A 25,511-nucleotide genomic window follows, 5' to 3' on the forward strand; every position below is an offset into this window, starting at 1 on the left:
AGGGCCGGGGTATGGACCAGGCCTGGCGGAGCGCAGGGCCCCGGTGGGGGCGGCCCAGGCCGAGTCAGCCACGCTGAACCCCAGGAGGACCGGGCCAAGGTACGTCCCGGGTCCGACACCCACCCGTGTGCCCTGCCTCAGTCTACTCCCGGAGGGCCCCGCCCACTTAGCTGCTGTCACCAAACTGAGACCACACGCGTGTCCGCGGAAGGGGATGGGGGCGCACCTCGCTACTCCCGGGGCCGGGGGCCCTGGTGGCTCAGGTGGGTGCTCACTTAGATCCTGGGGTCCCCACCCGCACACCCTGGTCCCCAATCCCTAGAAGGTGGGATGGGTGGGGCTGGCAAAAAGTCTGACTACTGGGCTGGGCAGGCTCTGTGAGTTCATTAATAATTAATCCTCTCTGAAGCGTTTCCCTGAGGCCGACTGGAGGAGGAGGAGGGGCAGGATCTCCCCCTACCCTCCCCAGACGGGGCTGTCCTAGCAGAGACTGGGAGCCAGGGTACCCAGCAAAGCCCCATGCCCAGAGAAGGTCCCCATGCTTGTCCTGGAAGTGGGGGCAAGGGGAGGGGGAAGGTCACGGAGGAGAGGCTCCTTGAAATTCCACAGTTCCCATGAAAATCCCACGGATTCCAGCCTAAACCAGTGCCCAGCCAAGGGCTTCTGAGTTTGGTCCACTTGCTCTGCTCGGTGCCAGCCTAGCATTCTGGTAACACCACAGAATGCGACTGCCGTCCCTTCCCAGCTGCCCGGAGCAGCAAGGGTCCTCTCTCTCTCTCTCTCTCACACACACACACACACACATCTGGCTGCTGTAACCTACAACTAGAGGAGGGAGGGAGAGAGGGAAGCAGACTGTCATCTGATCCCCAAGTTGCCATGGTGACAGGTCCTATGGAAATCCTTGAGAGGAAAGGGGTGACAGGAGTGGATGGTTCTGGAAGTGGATGGTTCAACTTCTTCTTCTACCTGAGGCCTAGAGGGGGGTGAGGCTTATTCCAGGAAGGTAAGCCTGGACCAGTGCAGCCCCAAAGCTACTCTTCACCTTACCCTGCAGGGAATATTGCTACGTCTCCCTTTTATCTAGGGGGAGAAACTGAGGCCAGGGACATAGCAGATTTGTCTAAGATCCTACAGTTCAGAAGTGGCTGAACTGACTCCAAATCACAGGCATCTCCTCTGAGCCTCCACCCCAGAAACCCCAGCACTATCCAGGCCCTTTCTGCCCCACTGGGGGTCTCATCAGCATTTTTAGATCTACTTGGGCTGCCCCTAACTCCCCAGTTCAAGACCCCCTCCCCTTTGCTTCCCTGGCTCCCAGCTCTGCCTGACACTTGGGGGGTGGCAAACTCTTCCCCTGGGAGCAGAGACAACAGAGCCCTGTTCCCAGCTGCCACCTCGGGCTGCTGCTGCTTCATCCCCTGCCTTAAAGGAAGCTCGTGGGGACAAAGAAGGCCTGCTTTTCCTGCATCCCTTACAGAGATCTGTGTCTTCTGGTCACCAAGCGAGGGAGGAGTGTGTCCCCTCCAGCCCCTCCTGCTGGCCTCCGAGGCCCTGTGTGTGTGTGTGTGCTGCCCGGTGAAGGAGGCAATGATTAACCTGGGAGAATGATGCATACATGGAATTCTGGGTGTGGCACAGCCATGTGAAAGGCTTGCTTTACTTTGACTAGGTGAGGAATATGGATGAACCCACCTTACACTAGTAGCCAGACCGGGCTCCAGGCAGAGAAGGATGGAGCAGAGAGCCCCCAAATCACTAGAGTGGGAGACTACTAGAATGGGCAGGGGAGGGATGGTGGGATGGAGTATCCCCAAGAGTCAGACACCTGCTTTCCCACATGCCAACTCTGGGACACAGAGAAGGAGAGCCTGACATCCTGGGCAAGGCCATCCTGACGATGCATTTGTGTTGTCTGGTGTAGAATATGAGGGTGGGGGACACATGGGAGCATGGGAGCTAGGGGTCCTTGATGGGGAGAGAGTGGCCATGCAGGCATTTGCTTCCCTTGCCAGGTGACAGTGGTTCATGCCTATAATCCTAGCTACTCAAGAGGTTGAGATCTGAGGATCATGGTTCAAAACTAGTTTGGGCAGACAAAGCCAAAAGACTTTTATCTCCAATTAATTAGCAAAAAGCCAGAAGTTGAGGGAGTGGCTTTAGTGGTAGAGTTGGTAGCCTTAAGGGGAAGATTACTACTACTACTAGTAGTAAATAGCTAAAAGTTTTTAAATTAAAAAAATTGAGAGTCTAAGGGTATGAGATGTTTGCAGAATGTCTAAAGAACAGTGGGAAGCCGAAGATTTGTTGGCTCACACCTATAATCCTAGCTACTCAGGAGGCTGAGATATGAGAATGGTGGTTCAAAGCTGGAAATGTGACTTAGTGGTAGAGTGCTTGCTTAGCATGCATGAAGCTCTACATTTGATTCCTCAGTACAACATAAAAAGGAAAAGTCAGAAATGGCAGTGTGGCTCTAGTGGTAGAGTGCTAGCCTTGAGCAAAAGAAGTTCAGGGATAGAACCAAGGCTCTGAGTTCAAGCCCCAGGATGGGCAAAAAAAAAAGGAGAAAAGCTAGCTCCAGGCAGGAAAATCTGTGAGACTCTATCTTCAGTTAACTATCAAAACTGGAGATGAAGCTGTGGCTCAAGTGATAGAGCAATAGCCTTGTGCTCAGACCCTTAGTTCAAGCCCCAGGACTGGCGCGCACACACACACAGAGTTATGAGATCCTACCTCAGTAGAAAAAGTTGGTGTTGCCAGGTGCCAGTGGCACACATCTGTAATTCTAGCTACTCAGGAGGCTGAGATCTCAGAATAGCCATTCAAAGTCAGGCAAAAAAGACCCCTGAGACTCATCTCCAATTAACCACTCAAACACTGGAAGTGGAACTGTGGCTCAAAGTGGTAGAGTGCTATCCTTGAACAAAAAAGCTCAAGGACAATGCTCAGGCCCTGAGCTCAAGCCCCATGACCAACCCAAAAGAAAGGAAGAAGAAAGAAAGAAAGAAAAAGTTGGTGTGGCATACATGTCTGTCATCCTAGCTTCAGTGAGAAGTATAAATAGGGTGATCAAGTAAGTCCTAACCGGCCAAGTAGAAAGTGAAATTTTAATCTCAGAAGTCACCAGAGCAACAAAGGGTTTGAGGCATGACTCCAGCAGCAGAAAAACTGCCTAGCAAAGACAAAGCCCTGAGTTCAGATTCCAATATTGAAAAAAAAAAAAGGGGGGGAGCGGGGCGTGGGGAAGGAAAGGAATGATTTTGTCCAACAAGACCATGTAGCAGAAAGAGTTCTGAGCTTCCTCCCAAGTTCTGCTTTGGCTTTGCCATTCAGTCCCTCCTCCACAGTTTCCTGGACTTCAGTCCCCCATCCCTCACATGTCCTATGGGGTCAGCAGCAGATGACCCTGGCAGGGTTTACGGAGATGGTGGGCGTGTGGCTGCCTTTGAAGCAGCAGAGGTAGGTGGCACTTCCAGACTCAAAAGTGCCTTGGATGCATGAGTGAACTTTGCTTTCTTAGCAGCCGGGCTTCGCACCACTTACCATCCACGCCTCCAGCCCAAGGGCCAGCGAGATGTCAGAGCTGCTAGCTGAGAGAGGGTCATCTGAGCCAGCAAGCTGATGAGGTCCAGGTGACACACCTTTCAGGACGCTCCTCCCCATCCTTGCCCCTGTGAACCAGAGGAACACAGCGTGAGGAAGCTTCCAGAACCTTGCTAGTCACAGCCTCTCCCAACTGCACCCTCAGCTGAGCACAGGCAGCTCAGAATGTGACCTTAGTTAGCTCTTCCTTCTCTAGCCAGCCTGGACCTTTCAAAATGGAAATAGCTTTCAATTACATGCGTATTTTTCCCAGAAGAATCCAGAATTTTCCAGAGCACTTACTCTCTTCTGTAATATTTATTATGGTAGATGTGCAGTTATATAATTGTTGACTTTATAATTATTAATTATAATAATTATATAATTACTAATGACAGAATGGTTAGATGTTGATATTAATTGCATACTATGTATTGAATAGTCATATTCTCTCTATATGTAATCAGAATATGTTGTTAGTAAATGGCCCTATTCCCCAGGGAAGTGAGTATCATTTTTTGTGTGTGGGTACTGGACCTTGAACTCAGGGCCTGTTACTCAGCTTGCTTGCTCACAACTGGTACTCTATCACTTGGAAAAAGCCTCCAGCCCTGCTTTTGGCTGGTTATTTGGAGGTAGAATTTGCGGACTTTTCTTCTTTGGCTGGCTTCAAACTGGTTCTCTAGATCTCAGCCTCCTGAGTAACTAAGATTACAGATGTGAGCCACCAGTCCACCAGTGCCCAGCTAGATATCTTCTTGGGACTTGTTCCCTAAGACACCTTATAAATTTGCCCTTTAAGCATAGTAGGGAGCCTTGCCTTTTTATATTTTCTTTTTTTGTCAGTTGTGGGGCTTGAACTCTGGGCCTGGGCGCTGTCCCTCAGCTCTTCAGCTCAAGGCGAGCGCTCTACCGTTTGAGCCACAGCACCACTCCTGGTTTTCTGGCAGTTAATTGTAGATAAGAGTCTCATGGACTTTCCTGCCTGGGCTGACTTTGAACCACAATCCTCATATCTCAGCCTCCTGAGTAGCTAGGATTACAGACGTGAGCCACAGGTGCCCAGCTCAATCCAGCTTTTTACTGGCTAAGTTTTACTTTTCTTTTTTAAGATTTGTTTGCCTAGACTGGCTTCAAACGATGATCCTCTGGTACTCAGCCTCCTGAGTGGCTAGGATTACAGACATGAGCCACCAGTGCCTGGCTAGAAAATCTTTGTGTTCCAGCTTCCACTCCTTCCCCTAGCAGGAATTCTAGGCAAGCTCCTTACTATTGAGGTTGTGAAATCTCAAAAACATTTTGCCCAGGTTGGTCTAGAACTGTGATCCTCCCACTCTCAGTCTCCCAAGTAGTAAGGAGTACAGGGGTGAGCCACCACGGCCTAGCTTCTCTTGCTGCTGTGCTCTTTCAGCCTCTTCCAGATGTCCCCATGATTCTCCCAGCGACACCTTCCTCCCCTGCCTTCTCTTCGAGAGTTCTGCTCCTTTCTGTGAATGCTATGCCTGTCATGTGGATGCAGCAGTCAGGGATAGTTCTTGGCAGACCAATGATTGTACAGAATGTGATGCAGCTGGTGGCTGCAAGTCCCTGTTTTTCCTGGGTGTGGGGGACTCCATCCTACCCTGTGCTTCCAAGTGCAGTCTTCTTTTCCTTCCTCATCTTTCCTTGTTGACTGCCGCTGTTCCTGTGACTCTCATTTCTACCTTTGTGTCTACAATTCCCAACCTGCCTTGTCTTTTTCTTCTCTTTTCATTTTTTGTTGTTGTTGTTTTGTCGGTTGTGGGGCTGAACTCTGGGCCTGGGCGCTGTCCCTCAGCTCTTCAGCTCAAGGCTAGCACTCTACTACTTGAGCCACAGTGCCACTTCCAGTTTTCTGGTGGTTATTTGGAGATCAGATCTCAGCTGAGATCTGAGTAGCTAGAATGACAAGTGTGAGCCACCGGTGCCTGGCTCATTTCGTTTTGTTTTTTGGTGCCAGTATTGGGGCTTAAACTCATGGCCTGAGTTTTGTGCTCAAGGCTAGCACTCTACTACAGCCACAGTTCTAGTAGTTTTTTTGTTTGCTTTTGTTTTGTTTTTCGGTGGTTTATTGAGGATAAGAGTACCATAGACTTTTCTGCCAGGCTGGCTTCAAACTGTAATCCTCAGACCTCAGCCTCCTGAGTAGCTAGGATGACAAGTGTGAGCCATCAGTAGCTGGCTTCCCACTGTTCTTTAGATATTCTATGAGGGCTGGGAAGGTGGCTCAGTGGTAGAGCACTTGTCTTGCATGCCTGAGGCCCTGGGTTCAATTCCTCAGCACCACATAAGCAAAGAGAAAAAAGCCAGAAGTGGCACTGTGGCTGGTAGAGTGCTAGCCTTGAGGTGAAGATCTGAGGGACAGCGCCCAGGCCCAGAGATCAGGCCCAACAACCGGACTCCCCCCCCAAAAAAATTTATCTATTAACATCTTACACCCTTAGACTCTCAACTTTTCTAATGTTTAATTTTTATTTTTTAGAGTTTATTATTCATTATTATATCTTTAATATAACAATATAAATATAAACATTTTAATATAATAATTTTATAATATATTATAGCTATAAAACCCTATTATTGGGCCTGGGAAGGTAACTCAGTGGTAGAGTGCTTGCCTTGCATGCATGAGGCTCTGGGTTTGATTCCTCAGCACCACGTAAGCAGGAAAAAAGCCACAAGTGGCACTGTGGCTCAAGTGGTAGAGCACTAGCCTTGAGCTGAAGAGCTGAGGGATAACACTCAGGCCCAGAGTTCAAGCCCCATGACCGGCAAATAAATAAATAAATAAATAAAATAAAGAAAGAGCTAAGGGACGGTGTGAAGGCTCAGAGTTCAGCCCCCACAACTGACCAAATAAAAAATAAATACACTATTATTAACTTTTTCCCCTCAAGGCTAGTGCTTTAACCACTTGAGATGCAGCTCCATTTCTGGCTTTTTGATGGTTTATTGGAGATAAAGAGTACTACAGACTTTCCTGCCTGGTCTGGTTTTGTTTTTTGTTTTTTTTTTTTATGGATCATGAGTCTCAAACTCTGGGCACTGTCCCTGAGCTCTTTAGCTCAAGGCTAGCTAGCACTTTACCACTTGAGCCACAACACCACTTCCAGTTTTCTGTTATTCATTTAGAGATAAGAGTCCACAGATTTTCCTGCCCAGGCTGGCTTTGAACTGTGATCCTTAGATCTCAGTCTCCTGAGTAGCGAAGATTATAGACGTGAGCCACCAGTGCCTTCCTGCTAGTTGTTTTAGAGATGGAGTTCCTCAGACTTTTCTACCCATGCTGGCCTTGAACTGTAATCCTCTGGATCTCAATCTCTTAAGTAGCTAGAATTTCAAGCACGTGCCACAGATGCCTGCCTTTCCCACAGCCCTTAAAATATTATATATATAAGCTGGGCGCTGGTGACTCATGCCTATAATCCTAGCTACTCAGGAGGCTGAGATCTGAGGATTGCGGTTCAAAGCCAGCCTGGGCAGGAAAGTCTGTGAGATTCTTATCTCCAATAAACCACTAGAAAACTGGAAGTGGCACTGTAGCTCAAGTGCTAGAGTGCTCACCTTGAGCTGAAGAGCACAGGGGACAGCGCCCAATCCCAGAGTTCAAGCCCCACGACCCACCCAAAAATATATATATTATATACATATAATATTTATATACATATAATATTTTGTTGTTCTTACTAAGATGTTGCACAGAGGGGTTATCATTTCATAGGTCAGGTAATGAATACATTTCTTTTTGGAACAGTGTCATCCCTTTGTTTGCTTTTCTCCAATTTTCCCCTCTGTCCCTGCCCATCATCCTCCAACCCTTTTTTAAGCAGCAATTCCATACGTTTGACCTGGCTAGTCTTGAACTCATGAAGCTCTTTCCAAGTAGCTGGGGTTACAGGTTATACTTCTATGCTTTTCTGTTTTCTGAGTTTTGTGGGGTTTTTTCAGTGAGCCTGTACTGCTTTTTATAACACACACACACACACACACACACACACACACACACGAAGGGAATGGGGGAGAGGGACAGCCAAACACAGTAGACCTCATTCGCTGGTCCACCCTGCCCATGACCCTGTAGAGCCTGAGTGCCATCCCCACCCCTCCGCGGTAAATGGGACCAAAGAAAGAGATCTGAGACTGCGAGGACACACACGTGGCTCCAAAGCACAGTCCTGCTGTTTGGTGTCTGTACTGCCCTGACTCACCCCTGTAAAGCTGTCTATAAACTAGCTCAGCTCAGGAGGCAGAAAGGCCCAGTGAGTGTTGGAAAAAATAAAATAAAATTCCATGGCATATCCCGATTGTGACTATTATAACACTAGGAGCTCTGCCTGCCCTGTGCCACTTTTAGCTGTAGTATTCAATACGTGTCCAGAGAGTGCTGTGAAGGATACAGGGACTCCAGGCTAATGTGGGGTTCTTTCTGTTCCCTAGGAAGAACTGGCAGTAGGAATAAATCAGTACCCAAACACAGAGTATTCCTAATTAATGGGGACCCCGTGTGTCTCTAGAGCCTTCCACCCAAGCTATTAGGAAACCCTGTGCATTGATGCTGAAGGGAGAATGAGGAGATTTTTTTGGGGGGGTGTTTGTTTGTTTGTTTATGCTGATACTGAGGCTTGAACTCAGGGCTTGGGTACTGTCCCTTGGCTTTTTCTTCTCAAAGCTGACACTCTAACCACTTGAGCCACACCTCTACTGATTAATTGGCGATGAGCATCTCATGGACTTTCCAGCCCGAACGGCTTCAAACTGTGATCTTCAGCTCTGTACCCAGAGTAGCTAGGATTACAGGCAGGAGTCACAGGTGCTCTGGCTGGAGGAGATGTTTCTGGACACAAAGGGTCCCTCATCCACAGACAAAGCCAAGAGAAAACAAACCTAGATCTAAGATGGCAGTGGCAGGATCTGCAGTTCAGGACAGAGACCCCAGACTTGTCAATGTGGCCCTGGTGGTCTGTGTATCCCCATCACTCCCCCAGGAGCGGCCTGGTGTGGATCCTGCACCCCTCCTTTGCTTATGTAAAGATGAGAGAGAATTACTATGCTCTAGGAAAGCCTCCCAGGCCCCGGTGTGCCCGGCTTGTCTCGGTTCTCCCTGCAGATGTGGGCTGCACCTGGCGCCTTGATCGCCTCTTAAATCCCAAAGTCTGGCAGATCTGCACTGGGACTGGCTTGGTGTGTTTTTTGCTCATGGAATGACTTTTATTTTTTCTGTGCTCTGTTTCCTCCCCTGAGGAGTTGTGCTGGGGGGTGGGGTGGCAGGGGAGTGGGGGACTTGGTGCATGAAGGGAGAGTGGGGGCTGGCCAGGCACTGACAGGAGACTGGGGATCCTGTCCTGGGCACTCTGCAGGGCTCTGCAGTTGTTGTGTCCTTGACGCAAGGACGCCTAGAACTTTGCTGAATCTTTTGCATAAAAGAGCTGCCTGGCTATTGGAGGAGGGAGGGAGGCAGAGAGAGAGAGAGAAGAGAAGAGAAAGAGTACTTAGTTTGGAATCACTGTCTTATAGAGTATTAGAGGAAAGGTGACATCAATCAAGACACTTTATACTTTTAAATGGGTTTGTTGAGGGGTAACACCTTTGTACAACTACTTAAAGTTAAAAATATATATAATTTTAAAAATGACTGATAAAGGAACATCCTCCCTCCCTCTAAATAATTATTTATTTACTAAACACTTCTTGAAGCTGGCACAAGCCAGATTATAAGGGGTGCTATTCCAAGGAGCTCTCAGATTGTGAGAGTGATGGGTATGAAAACAGATCAGTTTGAGAGAGAGAAAGAAAGAGAAGGAGAGAGAGAGAAGGAGAGAGAGAGAGCAAGCGCACGCTAGAGAGATATGGAAGGGGTGGGGTGGGCTCTGTCCAAGGCTGTTGGCGTACAAGAGAAGGTCAGAGGCCAAACCACCCCCTGGTGGGGTTCTGGGGTGCTCCCCGGGGGAGCTCGCATGCACCTTCACGGCTGCTGTGGGAGGGACCCGGCCGGCCTGCCGCCAGTGTCATTGGAGCAGTCCTGTCTCTAGGTGACTGCACAGAAGCCTGGCTGTGGAAGCGACATGGTTCAGTCTGGGAAAGGCAAGGGGTGGCAGTCATTGCCCAAGGTGAGTGAGTCCCCTGTGTCCTTGCTTTGGGGGGCAGGTGTGTGATGGGGACGCTGTGGGCCCAAAGGGCTACTATTAACATCCTGGGCTGGGTGTCCTTGAGTGCTGGATATTGGGAATGGCAGTGACGGTGGACCCACTTCTCCCTCAGCCCCTGAGGATCTTCGCTATCTGAGGATAAAGACTTACTGCTACTTTACCTTCACTGAAGGAGTCCTGTGTGCCTAGAGTGGATGGAGGGAAGTGGGGTGCTGACAAAGGAATGGTCTGTCCTGAGGGCATTCCTTTGTCTCCACTATGGACGGAGGAGGCAGGAGACCCAAGTTCTAGTCCTGTCTCTGCAGCTGCTGTGCTGTGACTTTGAACATGCCCTTGTCCTCTCTGAAGCTCAGCCTTCCTGTCTCCCTGCCTCTCTGTCTCTCCGTCTGGAGACCTTGAGATTCGGACTGTGCTGAGATGATTCCTGGACTTTTGGCTTGAGATAGGACCAAAGCTGGGACCCTGAGTAATAATGGCAGCAAGTAGTGATAATGGCGATAGAGGATGGCAGGCCATGTTGGGCAGGTATCTGCTGTGTGCCAGGCATGTTCCTGTGAGAAGGGGAAAGTCGGTGTTATTATTTTGGAGGAATGATTGAGGTACAGAGAGGGGTACACTATATGCCTAGGACACACAGTAAGGTTTAAAAAAAGGAAGGAAGGAAGGAAGCAAGCTGGAATTAACTTGCTCAATATGGACATATGCATGCATGTATTGTGCCTGTACTGGGGCTTGAATTCAGGGCCTAGAACTGTTGTTGGACTTTTTCCACTCAAGGCTGCCACTCACTCTACCGTATGAGTGTCACTCAACCCCACTTTCCACTTTGGCTGGTATTTTTCTGCCCGGGCTGGCTTTGAACTGCTATCCTCAGATCTCAGCCTCCTGTGTAGCTAGGATTAATGGCAGTTTTTGACACATCAGTGCCTGGCTTTATTTGTTTTTGAGGCCAAATCTTACCATGTATCCCATAAGCACTGGGATTATGGATAGGTACGATCAATGCCTGCCTTCAGAAATAGGGTTTAAACATAGGACTGTAGCCTCAAAGTTCTGTCTCTGGCTGAGTGCTGGTGGCTCACAGCTGTAATCCTAGCTACTCAGGAGGCTGAGATCCAGAAGACTGAGGTCCAAAATGAGCCCAGGGAAGAAAAATCTGTGAGTGGACTTCATTTCCAGTTAACCACTAGCAAGATGCTGGATTGAAAATCTTAACGCAAGTGGCAGAGCACCAACTGTGAGCAAGTGAGCTGAGCAAAAGTCCAAGGCGTCTTGAGTTCAAACCTTAGCACTGGCACCAAAAAAAAAGGAAGAAAAGAAGGAAAAGATAGAAAAAGAAAGGAAGAAAAGAAAGAAAGAAAGGTGCACTCGGAGGTTCTCACACTGGCTGAGGCTTGGAGGCTGGAGAGGGTGAGTGGTTGGGCGGGTGAGTGGAAGGGGGCTGTGGGGGCGGGGCCTGCCCTGGGCGGGGCCAGGTGACATCTGATTGGCAGATGACGTACTTGTCTGCCCCCTGCTGTAGCTCCTCCACCCGTGATTTCCACTGGAAATCCTTGGTGAGTGAGGGGAGCTGCGGAGGGCAGGATGGGCCCTTGGAGGAAGGTCAGCCACAGGAATCCTAATCCCTCCCCCATTTTACACTCAGAGAAACTGAGGCCCAGGACTCTACTCAGTCTTCTGGGCTGCAGCTCTACTTCTTGCTGGGTCTCTGGGACACCGGGGCTGGCTGACAGGGGCAGGGCCTGGGGCCGGGTTTGTGTGTGGCAGTTGCTCCCTGTCCATAGTCAGCAGCAGAGCCTCAGCTACCAGTTAGTTACCTCCTCTGACCTATATGTCCAGAGGCTCCTGAGGGGTTTACCTAGCATGCAGGACACACACACACACACACACACACACACACACACACACAACACACACACCTCCTAAATACTGTGTGTTGCTGGGCCAGGAGATTGTTGTTTGTATTTCTTTTTTTCTTTCTTTTTTTTTTGCCGATCGTAGGGCTTGAACTCTGGGCCTGGGCACTGTCCCTGAGCCTCTTTTTGAGTAGTTATGGGAGATAAGAGTCTCATGGACTTTCCTGCCTGAGCTGGCTTCAAACTGTCATCTTCATATTTCAGCCTCCTGAGTAGCTAGGACCAAGAGACTCTTATTTTCAATTAACCACCAAAAGAAGCCAGAAATGGAGCTATGGCTCAAATAGTAGAGCATTACCCCTGACTCAGGAACAGCACCCAGGTGCTGAGTTCAAGTCCCAGGGCTGGCATAAAAGTAAATAAAGCAACCATTATCAAAAAAATGTATGATTTAGAAAACTGGGGCTGGTGTAGGGCTCAGTGATAGAGTGCTTTCCTAGCATCCCCGAAACCCTGGGTTCTAGTCCTACCACTGCAAAAATAAACAAGTAATAAATAATAAAAATAAATTTAAAAAAATAGAAAACGGGGAGGCTGCAATGCATGGTAAGAAATGTACGCATTATCCTGCCCATGTAATTGTAACCCCTCTGTACAGTATGTTCACAAATAAAATTAAAAAAATAGAAAACGGCTAGCTAGGCAGAGGATAGTACTAGTGAAAAGCTGTTTTCCTAATAAAAAAAAATCTAAAATCCAAAATGTTCCAAAATCTGAAACTTCTTTTTTTCTCAGCCTTTCTATGTCTTTACCTACATATATATATGAGCTGGGGGGGAGTGATGCATATTGTTCTAGAACTTTTCTGTCTCTGTCTGCCCTATCTCTGTCTCTGTCTGTCTCTCTGTGTCTGTCTCTGTCTCTCTCTCTCTTTTCAGAGAAAGGAATTGAACCCAGGTCTTTGCACATGTTAGGCAAGCCAGTACATCATAGTGTGTTACCAGTTTGCTTTTTTCTTTCAGTGATAACAAGGTTTGAGCTCTGGATTTACCACTTGAGCCACACACCCTGATCTTTTACTTATTTTTCAAATAGAATTTTGACTTTATGCCACAGCCAGCCTGGCAAAAAAATGTGTTGCAAGATTATTTCCAAATCTCATACAGCTAGTAAAACCAACTCGGGCCACTGCACCTAGCTTTGTGGTAGTTGTTGTTCCAGTACTGGACTAGAATTCATGATCTTCTTTTCTTACTCATCATTTTTACTCATGGCTGGAGCTCTTCCACATGAACCACACTTCCACTTTCAGCTTTTTACTGCTTAATTGAGATAGGAGCCATGAAGATTTGTCTGTCCAGACTGTCTTTGAACCACATCCCTCCTATCTCAGCCTTCTTAGTAGGTAGGATTAAAGGTATGACCCACTGGTGCCCAGCTCACATCCATCTTTTTGCTCACATTTGCCTTTTTTTTAAAAAAAAAAAGGCAATGGCGTTAGAGACTGGAGATGTTGTTCAAAAGGTATTTAGTATATGGTCTTGAGATTAAACTCCAGTACTGTGAGAATAAAATAAAAACAAGACAGTGAATGCGTGTGTCCACTCTAACCAACTAAACTTTCTGAGAACTATCCCTCAACCTTCCCCCACCTCATTTCCCCTCCTCTGAGTTGTGTCCACTGTCTCCTCTGCATCTCTGTCCCTGTATCTGTCTGTGTGTTTGTCCATCTGTCTTCCAGACAGCCCTTTCTGGGCACTGAGGCTAGGCAGGTGCAACCTTGGGGAGTCTCTAGGTCCACGCCTAACTCATTCTGTGCTCTGTGCTGTACCCTCTAGGCGTCTGAGATGCCTCAGCCAAAGAAGAAACGCTGGGAATCCATGGCCAAGGGGCTGGTGCTAGGAGCCTTGTTCACCAGCTTCCTCCTGCTGCTCTACTCCTACATGGTCCCCCCACTGCATGCTAGCCAGGCTTCCATGTGAGTGGTGCGGGGGGGGGGGTAGGGTGGGAGGAGGGGGTTGCCATGATAGGGTTCACAACTACTTTTCAGATGATGGAAACTACCTCCTAGACAGCCACTCTATACCATGTTTGGCCAATAGACAGTTCCCTTCTTGGGGCAGGACTCTGTAATCTGGGCCTCAGTCTGCTCATTTGTGAAGTGGGTATAGATGCACACCATGCTGTCTGTGACCCAGGCTCAGAATATGATCATCAGAGACTGCTGCGCACGCGCAGGCCAAGCACTCAGCTGGCACCTAAGCCTAAATTCAAGTTGGGACGTGTGTGTGAACCTAGATCAATTCTCACCACTTGAGGATTGCAGTTCAAAGCCAGCCCAGTCAGAACAGGGGCCCTCAGTGCAGCCCTGTGCCCTTAGATAGTAGAGGAATTTAGTTTTCTAGTAGAGGAAATCAACCAACCATTTGGGGCCTAGAAAATTGCACTTCTAACCACTTCCACTTTATATACTAACTTCATTTATTTTTTAAATATAATTTTATTGTTGTTATTAAGGTGTTTTGCAGAGGGGTTCCCATTTCCCAATTCAGGTAATGCATAAATTTCTTTTTTTTTAATTAAAAATTTTTTGGCAATACCATAGTTTAAAACTCAAGGTAGTAAGCTTTTTCCAACAGATCACTTGAGTTAGCACATTGCTCTTTTTTGTTTGTTTTTACAAAGGCTCTCACATTTTTGCCCAAGTGGCCTTATGCAGATCCTCTATCTTTCACCCTCTGGGAGCTGGCATTACAGAGCTGCCACACCATGCCAAACACCTCACACGCCTCAAATGAATACTACCTGAATGTAAATATGCCTGTGGACGGGGAGAATTAATTGAAAGCTCAGCTGCCACAGCTCAGCTCAAACTCAACCCAATACCTGCACCTCCCCATCCCACAGATCAGGACACTGAGGCCCAAGAGGCCAAATCTCAGGCTCAGGCCTGAAATACAGCCAGAGAAGCCACTATACTAGCTTCCCTGCCAGCTAACAAATACGGCCTGGAGATTCAGAACCAGAGGGCGGGGTCTTCCGGGTCCCCAGAACAGCCTGGGCCAGGTTGACACAAAATCCCATCTGGCTGGGCACCTGTAATCTTAGGTACTCAGGAGGCTGAGATCTGAGGATCACCATTGGAAGCTAACCGGGCAGGAAAATCTGTGAGATTCTAAACTCCAATTATGCACCAAAAACAAAAGCTGGAAGTGGAGCTGTGGCTCCAAGGGTAGAGCAGCTAGACTTGAGGCGGGGAGGAAGGGGAGGAGCTTAGGGACAGGCCCTGAGTTCAAGCCCCAGTCTGTCTGTCTGTCTCTCTCTCACACACCAACACAGAGGGGAGGGCTGGGTACTCCAGGTCCCCAGCACAGCCTGGTCCGGGCTCACCTTCCCTCCCTCCCTCTGTCCTCCCCACAGGACCCCGGACACCACCGCGATCTCCTGTTCCCCAGCTCCTGCCGACCCCCCGGCGAAGGCAGCGGCCGGCAACGCGTCGGCAGCGGGGTGCGCGCCCCAGCACAACATCGTGTTCCTGAAGACGCACAAGACCGGCAGCAGCACCCTGCTCAACATCCTGTTCCGCTTCGGGGAGAAGCACGGGCTGCGCTTCGCCTTCCCCAAGGGGCGCAACGATTTCGGTTACCCGGGCTGGTTCGCGCGGGACCTGGTGCGGGGTTACAAGCCGGGGGCTTGCTTTAACATCATCGCCAACCACATGCGCTTCCAGTACGACGAGGTGCGCGCGCTGGTGCCGCCCGACGCCACCTTCATCACGGTGCTGCGCGACCCCGCGCGCCTCTTCGAGTCCTCCTTCCATTACTTCGGGGCGGTGGTGCCGCTCACCTGGACGCTGCCGGGCCCGGATAAGCTGACTTCCTTCCTGCGGGATCCCGATCGCTACTACGACCCCGCCGCCATCAACGCGCATTACCTGCGCAACCTGCTGGCCTTCGACCTGGGCCTGGACAGCGGGCTGGAGGCGGGCAGCGCGCGCGTGCCCGAGCTGCTGGCGCAGCTGGAGCGCCGCTTCCACCTGGTGCTGCTGCAGGAATACTTCGACGAGTCGCTGGTGCTGCTCAAGGACCTGCTGTGCTGGCGCCTGGAGGATGTGCTCTACTTCAAGCTCAACGCCCGCCGCCGATCGGCCGTGCCCCGGCTCTCGGGCTCCCTCTACCAGCGCGCCACGGCCTGGAACGGCCTCGACGCGCTCCTCTACCGCCATTTCAACCACAGCTTCTGGCGCCGCGTGGATGGCTTCGGGCGCCAGCGCATGGCCCGCGAGGTGGCCGCCCTGCGCCGCGCCAACGAGCGCCTGCGCCGCATCTGCATCGACGGAGGCCGCCCCGTCGACGCCACCGCCATCCAGGACGCCGCCATGCAACCCTGGCAGCCCCTGGGCGTCAAGTCCATCCTGGGCTACAACCTCAAGAAGACCATCGGCCGGCAGCACCGGCAGCTCTGCCGGCGCATGCTCACCCCCGAGCTCCAGTACCTGCAGGAGCTGGGGGCCGATCTCTGGATCACCAACTTGTGGAAACTGCTCCGGGACTTTCTACATTGGTGATGCCATTTCCCTCCCCCACCCCGCCTCCCAATCCCCTCCTCCAGTTCCTCCCCTCCCCTCACCCTCCCTCCCCCCCACCCCGGCCCTCTTGGTGCCACCCTGGATGGACCCCAGGGTGTTGGTGGGGCCTGGGGTGTACAGACAGGGCTGATATCACTACTTGACTAATGACACCATTGTTTAAAAAAACAAAAACAAAAACAAAAAAAAACCCTGGCCTTCTGTTTCTGGCTTTCCCTCCAAAGGGGAGGCTCAAATAAAGGAATTTCATGCTGTGTTTTTTTTTTTTTTCCTCTTTAGTGTCAGTATGGTGACTGCAGGGGCCCTGGCATGGGGGGGGGTCACCTGTCCACCCCCAGAAAACACCTGTGGGTTCCCCCTTTCCGGGAGTTGTTGGGGCAACTGGTGTTAGTTCAGGGTGACCTTCTGAGATCTGGAAAATCACTGGTGGTGGGGGAGAGCGCGTGCCCATGTGCACATGATGTTCATTCCACAGCTCACGCTTCCCTGCCTGGCACCAGGCTAAATGGTCTATGGGCAATAACTCAGCTCACCTTTACCCAAGCTCAGCCACTGGGGACTGAGGTGTGAAAGAAGCTGGGAGAGAGCAATTCACCAGGCCAGGCTTGCACAGCAGGGCAATTAAGTGATGGGTCCTGAACAGAGGCCTGATGCGCAGCCATGTAGGTGATCAGAATCCAGTCAGAGACAAATGACAGGGAAGGAGGAGAGGGATGGGGCCATTTGTGCCTCCCGTGGTGGCTAGCTCCTTACAATTGCTGTCCTGATTCCAAGCTCTTTCACTGAAGGCTAATACTCTCCCACTTTGAGCCACAACACCACTTCTGGTTTTCTGGTGGTTCATTGGAGATGAGAGTCTCTGGTGCTTTCCTGCCTGGGTTGGCTTTGAACTGCAATCCTGAGATCTCAGCTTCCTGAATCTAGTTGCAGGCATGAGACACCAGCACCTAGCTGATTCTTCTTTTTATACTTTATAGCTCATACTTGTACCACCATGCCCAGCTTTTATTTTCTTTAATAGTTAAGAAGAGGGGGGCCGGGGAGGTGGCTCAGTGGTAGAGTGTTTGCCTTGCATGCATGAGGCCCTGGGTTCGAGTCCCCAGCACCACATAAGCAAAAAGAAAAAAGCCGGAAGTGGCGCTGTGGCTCAAGTGGTAGAGCGCTAGCCTTGAGCTAAAAGAGCTGAGGGACAGCGCCCAGGCCCAGAGTTCATGCCCCACGACCGGACAATAAAAAAAAAAAAAGTTAAGAAGAGGGTCTTGAGATCTTTTTCCCAGGGTGGCCTCAAACTGTGATCCTTCTTAGCTTCATCTCCTGAGTAGCTTGGATTATAGGTATGAGCTACTGCACTCCTCCTCCTCTTTGTCCGTCTTTTCCTTCTCCTTGTCTTTCTTCTCCTTCTTGAGATAGAATCATCCTTTTTGCCTGGGCTAGCCTCCAACCTGAATCCTCCTCTCTCTTCCTCCCAAGTTGCTAAGATTAAAAGGTATGGATCCAATACTTCCATCCCTTAACTTTCAGTTGAATACCTTTTGATGCCCTCTGAGTCTTGCTCAGATATTATCAACTTCTAAAGATCTCTGGGGGGCGGGGGGGGGAAGCCCTTGTGTGGGAGCTGGGAGTGTGAGTTCTGCAGGTCACTGTGTGGGACAGGCAAGGTGACAGCACATCTGTTAATGGGGCGCTGTCACGAGGTTTGCAAAAGGCATCAATCTGAGCTCTTTCACTCAAGGCTAATCTCCCACTTTGAGCCACAACACCACTTCCGGTTTTCTGGTGGTTCATTGGAGATGAGAGCCTCCAGTGCTTTCCTGCCTGGGTTGGCTTTGAACTGCAAAGGTGGCTATGGTGATACTGATACTGGGAGCTGTTCAAGGCTATTTGAAGGGAACCCATTGCACTCTCCCACCCCCATGCCCTCCCCAGGGGGAACATATCTGAAGCTCCCCCTTGGCTGGTGGGTGGCTCTCTAGGTACTGGCTGGTAAGTTGTGGGCTGGTGTGTGTGTGTGAAGGGAGACAGAGCATTGTGGACACCTAAGCATTACCAAGAGAAGAGAGCAGGGTGCAGGCTACATGCCAACCCTTATCTTCAGGTAAGGGGCACCATCTTGCTTCTAGCCTTGGTTTCCAACCCCTCTGGGAATGCATCCATTTGATGGTTAAGACTAAGATCCTCCTGATTTCACCCCACCCTCTCACAGTAGCTAGGATTACAGCTGGTGCCAGTGAACGGAAGCTGGACCACCTGTCTAAGACTTCACTAACCCATCTGTGAAATGGATGTCACAAACCGCTCAGATGAGTAAGTGGAATTGTGGCTGTGTTCATGAGTGTGCAGTCTACATTCATGAGGGGATGGTGTTTGTCTGATCTGGGATGAACAGGCTGCCGGGTCTGCTGACAGTGAGCCCAGGCCTGTCTTCTCCCCAGCCTGGCTATTAGTGGAGTTGTCTGCCTTGAACTTGAGCATAACTGAGGCAGTCAGGTCTACAGATTGCTTCCACAATACAAATATAATTGGTTCCAGAAATACAAAGGTAGGGGGCTGGGAAGGTGGCTCAGTGGTAGAATGCTTGCCTTGCATGCACAAGGCCCTGGGTTTGGTTCCTCAGCACCACATAAGCAGAAAAAGCGCTGTGGCTCAAGTGGTAGAGTTCTAGCCTTGAACTGAAGAGCTGAGGCACAGTGCTCAGGCCCAGAGTTCAGGCCCCACGACCGACAAAAGAAAAGAAAAAGAAAAAGAAAAGGATAGAGGTAGAAAAGATAACTACAGTGATAGGAAATGGGTTTGATGTCTTTGGATCTCCTCTCTTGCCTGACCTCCCCACCTGAGCCAGAAAAAGTGCTTGGCAGAGAACCAGCCACTTTCCCCATCCTGGGTGTAGACTGATGTGTGGCCAAAGGGAGGGGGGGGGAAGGAGAGAGAGAGAGAGAGAGAGAGAGAGTGTGTGTGTGTTTTGTCGATTATACACCCGTTATGCCACACTGTGTGCAGAGAAGCAGAGTGGAGCCCTGCTGGAGGTCTGGGGACTTCCTTCCAGTCAGGCTGCCTTCCCCTCCTAAGCACTCCTTTTTTTTGGGGGGGGGGCGGTCGTGGGGTCTGAACTCTGGGCCTGGGTGCTGTCCCTTAGCTCTTCAGCTCAAGGCTAGCACTCTACCACTTGAGCCACAACGCCACTTCCAGCTTTTTTCTTTTTTCTTATGTGGTCCTGAGGAATCGAACCCAGGGCCTCAGGCATGCAAGGCAAGCACTCTACCACTGAGCCACCTTCCCAACCCCTCCTTTTTTTTTTTTGAGGGGGAATGAGGGAGAGGTACATTGCATCCCCCGAGAGTCTCTACTTTGGGCAAAGAAGAAGACAGAAAGGCTGAGTTGAATTTCAGTTGATGAATCGTTTTTTTTTTCTATAAAGGCATGACCACTTACCCCATTTTGTATTTTCGCTTTACTTTGTTTCTCAGATAGGGTCTTGTGCTTTTCCACAGGACTGGCCTCAGCCCCTGATCCTCCCTCATAGCTGGTATGCTGGAGAGCACTCAGGTTCCCATCAAGGGATGTGGAAATCCATCCCTGTGCCCATGAGTGCATGCTCCCAGCTGCGTTCAAGTCAGGAGTCATGGTCCCCCACAGATCAGCTCGGATGCAGGGGGCTCAGGCCTCAGCCCATCCCCCTCCAGGTACCTGCCAAGTCCTCTGGTTCCCGCTCATCTCCATTCTCTGGTGTCATTTGGCTCTTCTTGGCAAGAGTCGGGATAGGACCTGAACTTGAGCCAACGTCTCTGTATCCCCAACTGGAGCAGAATGTTGAGAAGGAAACCCTGGAGTCCTGAGCTCTCCTTTTGTCATCCAGGATTATGGAGGTCACGTGTTTTGCCACCCAGAGACCACCTGAGCCAGGGATATGGTGCCTTGTGGAGATGCACAAGCCCCACCCAGCCCTGCAGTGAGTCTCTTTAGCCCAACTGTGTAACCCTGGTGGCTCTCTCTTCCCACTGGGCTTAGTACACTCCTCTACCTACAAACAGAGACTGGGATGCAGGGTAGATGGTTCTACTGGAGGATACATACATTATTCCTGCCCTCTTCTTTGTCACAGTAGGGCCTTGACAGGTGGTATTCTGGAACATTTCAGAGCAATATCTCTAGAAGGCATGAGACACATAAGCAATTTGGGTCTGGGGTCAGCTACTTAAGAGCTATATTGAATGAGTAGTTTCATCTACCCATGCCTCAGTTTCCCTATTCATAGAGCAGGTGGGACACATGACAAATCACTCCACTGGGTACCCTCAGCACCAGGACTGCCACACGGAGAACACTCACAAAATCATACGTGTAATGGTGATAATCTTTTGTGTTTTTTTTTTTTTATTATGTCAAGCTATAAGCTGGAGTCAGATGTGACATCAGCTGCCAGGAAGGAATATCCCTTTAATTGCTTAAGACAGGAGACTTGAGCTAAAGAGAGGAGGTGAGCATGGGAGAGATGGAGGGGAGAAACAGGCCGCCCCAGGTTAGATAAGGCATCTCCTAATGTCTTTCCAAATCCTGCCTTCGATCTGGTCTCCGGGACAATCTCACCCCACCTGCCCGCTTCTGCTCTGTCCAAGGTGCTGAAATAGGCCCCAATTGCGGGCTCCTCTCTCATTTTCCTTCCAACTCTAGACATCGTAGTAGACATCAGGTAGACAATAAAAGTAAAAGAAAGTTGTTTTGTGTTTTCTGTGGGATTTTTCTTTCTTTCTTTCTCTCTGCAGTTGGTTCACTTTTATTTTGTGACTATAAGGAACTCTCCAACACAGGTTGCTCGCGGCTTGTTGAGAAGGAATTAATGAAGCAAACACGCATGCTTTAGGATATAGGCTAAAACTAAAGCAAGGAGCCCATTTTCCATTTCTGTGCCTTTAGTGACCACCACCACTGGTCTTTGTTCTTTCTGCTTCCTCTTCCCCAACTCCAATACCCTTCCGATCTGACCACCCCACATGAATCTCCCCAGGAGCAGCATGACCGTAGGCAAAACTAATGATGAACAAGGTAGGGTATACCAGAGAACAGGTACGTGGGGGGGGGGTGTCTCTGAGATGTAGGGGTGCCACCTAGATAGGGGTGAGTTCCTCATCGTACTTCTGCATGCCCTCATCTGGAAGCAGCACCTCAACTGTGAAGCTGACCTTCTTGGCATGGACGAAGCTGTAGGTGTTGTCAAAGCGCAGGACATCTGGGAGGCAGATGGAGAGATGGGGTGGCTGGCTGGCTTCACACTCTGCACTGCTCACCCCCCCCCGCCCCCGCCCCAGGCTGGGGGCAGTTCTTGGGCTTGGGTTCCCACAGCCTTTGTTTGCCAAACTGGTTCAGGTTCCCACCACACCCCTGTCCTTCCCCAAGGGAATGGTTACCCCCAGCTGAGCTCGTAAACAAACCCTGAGGTCCTCCTGCCCTGCCCAAGCAGGAACTTCCATGGCATCAACTGACCATAGAACAATAGGACTTAATCCCATTGTCTCCACACCTGGGCTCTCTCAGTTCAAGGAGGACAGATGGGGACCTAGGGGTGTCTCAGATCCTTTGGACCAAATGAGCGCTGGGGCTGCTAACCACCTCTGGCTTCTCAGCGCCATCCCAAAGAACAAGAGCCACAGATGGAGTATAAACCAAGGTTCATTTGGAACACAAGGCTTCATGCTTGTTTGTGAGGTGTTCTGCCACTTGAGCCACACTCCGATCTCTTTTTTACTTTAGTTGGTTTTGTTTGTTTTGGAGGGGGGATAGGGCTTGCAATTTTGCTCATTGCTGACCTTGGACCACAACTCTCCTAGAGAGAGAGCTGGGATGACAGGCATTATTCTCCCCCACCTGATTTATCTGTTGAGATGAGATCTAGCTGAGTTTTTGCATGGTGTGATATTGATCCAAAACCTTCCCAAGCTTCACCTCCCAAGTATCTGGGATTACAAGTGTGAGCTACACACACACACACACACACACACACACACACAAGTATCCCTCCTGAGATGGGTCAGAATTTTCCCCAGCATTATACAGCTATATGGAGAGGGTGATAAGACCCCAGCCTCACACTTAGTTTTGGGGTTCTGCTTAAATAGACTCATTTCTCGGGGTTCCAGTTTCCTGCTCTGTTGCTCCTTGCTTGTGACCTGTGGCCCCAGCTTCTCATCCCCTTTCAAGGTCCACGTATCTCTGGTTCATTGTGCAGAGTAGTTGTTAGTGAAAGTGACCTGAGTGTGAATAAATGTCTGGCACCAACTTGAGTTGCGTGTGCGCGCGCACATGCGCACACGGGTGATGCTTATTTCTTTCTCTAAACCATGACTCCTGGAGTACACCCAGCCCAGACAGACTTACAGACACCAGCCTCAGCACAGGTGAGGCTCCCATCCTCAGGCACCATGTGGGCATTGTAGCGCTGGCTGGCCAGCACCTCCGTCATCTCTGCAGCCTTCTGCCGCTCGCCCATCTTGGTCTTCAGGAAAACCCCGAAGCCGATGTCTGCCCCATCGGAGGCGAACTGCCACCTATGAAGGAACCATCAGGCTGCTGCCCAGCCCAGTGTGTTGGGCAAGCGCCAGGCAGGGGGTGGGAGGCAGCCCTGCCCACCTAAGGACACAGCCTGGAAACAGGATCTCATATTCCACCTGGTGCGAGGAGCCCCGGCTGATCTGCACCGAGTGCTCATATTGCGTCTTCACCTGGTCCCGCACGTACATGGACTTGGGGATCTCTCCACCATAGTTGATCTGTGGGTGTGAGATAGGGGTGGGGGCTGCCTCCCATCTCCAGGAAGATTGCAGCCCCACACTCTTGCCCCAAAGCCTTCCCTGACCCTCCAGGCTGGGTCAGGACTTAGATTCCCAGCCCATCCCTTTGGGACAAAATCCCCTATTTGTTTATTTATTTGTGTATTTATTTACTTCCCTCCCTCCCTTCCTTCTACCCTTTCTCTCTTTCTTCTTCCCTCCCTCCCTCCATCCCTCCTTTCCTTTCTTTTGTGTTGGTCCTGAGGCTTGAACACTGTCCCTGAGCTCTTCAGCTCAAGGCAAGCGCTCTACCACTTAAGCCACAGCGTCACTTCCGGTTTCCTGGCGGTCAATTGAGATAAGAGTCTCACGGACTTTCCTGCTGGGGCTGGCTTTAAATCATGATCCTCAGATCTCAGCCTCCTGAGTAGCTAGGATTACAGGCATGAGCCAGTACCCAGCTTGCTTCCAGCTTTTCAGGTAGTTAAATGAAGATAAAAGTCTCATGACTTTCCCACCCAGGCTGGCTTCAAACCACGATCCTCAGATCTCAGCCTCCTGAGTAGCTAGGATTACAGGCATGAGCCAGCCACACCCAGCCAAGTCCCCCATTTCTTATCTCTCTGCACAGTGGCTCAGAGCTGCCTACCACCACCATCAGGGCAGGGCCTGCACCAGCCAGCTTAATGCCTCACCTCCGCACATGGGGATCTATCTATAAGAGTGGAAGGAAGGAGTGTGTAGGAAAGACACCATTTGCACTCTCCAATCCTCCCCCATTGTAGGGCTCTTTGTACCTTGGTTAAACACTTGGGGTTCCCATCCGGGTCAGTCAGAGTTCCCCCAAAATGGGCAGGCAACTCCTCAGGACTGATGAGCTTCAGCAAGCCTTCTTTCCAGCATTCTGGAGCAGAGAGATCGGGAGGGTGGTCTCTAACATGGAAGGTACCAACTAGCCCCCCCACCCGTGCACCCACGGGGACGCCCTAAACTTGCTTTCCCAGCTCTGTGGGAGCTAGGCCACCAGGGCCAAGTTCCCAGCCTCACAGGCCTTCTCTGTGTGAAGTGTCATTCTAATCTTGGTGTTGCTATGGAAACATTTCCCCTTGGTGGATGGATTTCAATATTCTTTTTCTCTTTCTTTCTTGTTGTGTGCTGGTACTGGGGTTCGAACTCAGGGTGAATGCTATCCCTTAGCTTTTTCTACTCAAGGCTGGTGCTCTACTGCTTGAGCCACAGCTCCACTTCCAGGTTTTCTGTGGGGGGTTTTTGGTGGTTAATTGGAGATAAGAATCCCATAGACTCTCTGCTTGGGCTGGCTTTGAACTGCCATCCTCAAGATCTCAGCTTCTGGGGTAGCTAGGATTACAGGTGTAAACCCAGCATGTGCTCCATTCTGAGTGGAATGTTGACTCAACCTCACTCAAAACTGATACAGAGAACAGCACGGGAGCTACTCACTTCCCAGCACTACGATTTTCCTGCGCGTATCCTCACTCAGGAAGGGCTTCATGAGGTTGTAACCCACAGGAAACAGTTTGGTGGCTGGAGAGACATAAAGAAGGATAATGAGGCAAAAAGGAGTCTATTAAGCCACTCTTTCCATAATGGTCACCATCAATGATACAGAAGAGTCATGTTGAATCGTAGCCAGTTCCAGGGTCTTGCTCCTGGGAAACCACCTGGCCAACAAACTGCCAACCCAATCTTCCAATCCATGAGCTACCCATTCCCACAGCAAATGAGCCCAAAATACCCCACCTCCCAATAAGCAAGTCATTTAGTTAACAAATAAACTGCCCAACCTACCAACAGTGTGCCAATACACCTAATCCTCCATTATTATTCCAATCCTGCTAAACCACCATTGAACAAATCAATCAAATACAAACCACACAGCCAGCTACCCAGCCATCTGCTGTCTCTGACTAACCAAATCTTCTCACAACTAGCTAGCCAAAAAATCCATGTACCAAGTGAACCACCCAAACAACCAATCAACTGAAGTTTCAACCAGCCACTCCATCAATCAACCATGATAAAAACTGGTCACACACCCAACTGGCCATCCAGCTTTCTGACCAATCACCACTAGCCAGTCAACCATCCAATGTACAGCGGTCCTCCATCAGCCCACCTTCTCAAATAACAACCACCCAGCTATCTAGCGAATAGTCAACTCTTAGGCCAGGCCTGTAAAATAGAGTCTGCCTGTGGTTAGAAAAGTAAGAGAGCCAGGTACTAGTAGCTCACATCTGAAATCTTAACTACTCAGGAGGCTGGGATCTGAGGATCCAAGTTCAAAGCCAACCTAGACAGGAAAGTCCATGAGACTCTTATCTCCAATAAACTACTCAGAAAAAGCCAGAAGTGGTGCTGTGGCTCAAGTGATAGAGTGCTACCCTTGAGTACAAAGAGGTTCAGGGGTAGTGCCCAGGCCTTAAGACTGCCCAAGAAAGATAAAGAAAGAAAGAAAGAAGGAAAGAAGAAAGGAAAGAAAGAAGGAAGGAAGGAAGGAAGGAAGAGAGGGAGGGAGGGAGGGAGGGAGGGAGGAAGG

The 25,511-nt window shown here is 50.1% G+C and overlaps 2 protein-coding genes across 4 annotated transcripts in view; one reads left to right on the top strand and one right to left on the bottom strand.

The window, feature by feature from the left end:
- The first annotated feature begins 6 nt into the window (after positions 1-6).
- Gal3st1 (galactose-3-O-sulfotransferase 1) lies at positions 7-16,447 on the top strand. Of its 3 annotated transcripts, none has more exons than XM_013014236.1 (3): positions 7-99; positions 13,444-13,583; positions 15,026-16,447. In XM_013014236.1, the coding sequence occupies exons 2-3, from the start codon at positions 13,453-13,455 to the stop codon at positions 16,170-16,172; spliced, it is 1,278 nt and encodes a 425-aa protein (XP_012869690.1). In that variant the 5' UTR covers positions 7-99; positions 13,444-13,452; the 3' UTR covers positions 16,173-16,447. The 3 variants fall into 3 exon arrangements, with proteins under 3 accessions (XP_012869690.1, XP_012869691.1, XP_012869689.1); XM_013014237.1 differs by lacking the exon at positions 7-99 and adding an exon at positions 226-263; XM_013014235.1 differs by lacking the exon at positions 7-99 and adding an exon at positions 9,616-9,710.
- Positions 16,448-20,695: 4,248 nt separating this feature from the next.
- The window catches only part of LOC105984234 (SEC14-like protein 3), an 11,127-nt gene continuing 6,311 nt past the window's right edge, over positions 20,696-25,511 (bottom strand). Inside the window, exons 8-12 of the mRNA XM_013014344.1 lie at positions 24,416-24,499; positions 23,752-23,858; positions 22,815-22,954; positions 22,563-22,732; positions 20,696-21,417 (exon numbers count right to left, since the gene is read on the bottom strand). Of these exons, the coding sequence (XP_012869798.1) occupies positions 21,296-21,417; positions 22,563-22,732; positions 22,815-22,954; positions 23,752-23,858; positions 24,416-24,499 (623 nt within the window). The 3' untranslated portion in view covers positions 20,696-21,295. The remainder of the gene's footprint in view (positions 21,418-22,562; positions 22,733-22,814; positions 22,955-23,751; positions 23,859-24,415; positions 24,500-25,511) is intronic.

This window comes from Dipodomys ordii, unplaced genomic scaffold (genome assembly GCF_000151885.1).
Source record: "Dipodomys ordii isolate 6190 unplaced genomic scaffold, Dord_2.0 Scaffold23, whole genome shotgun sequence".
NCBI classification, from domain to species: Eukaryota; Metazoa; Chordata; class Mammalia; order Rodentia; family Heteromyidae; genus Dipodomys; species Dipodomys ordii.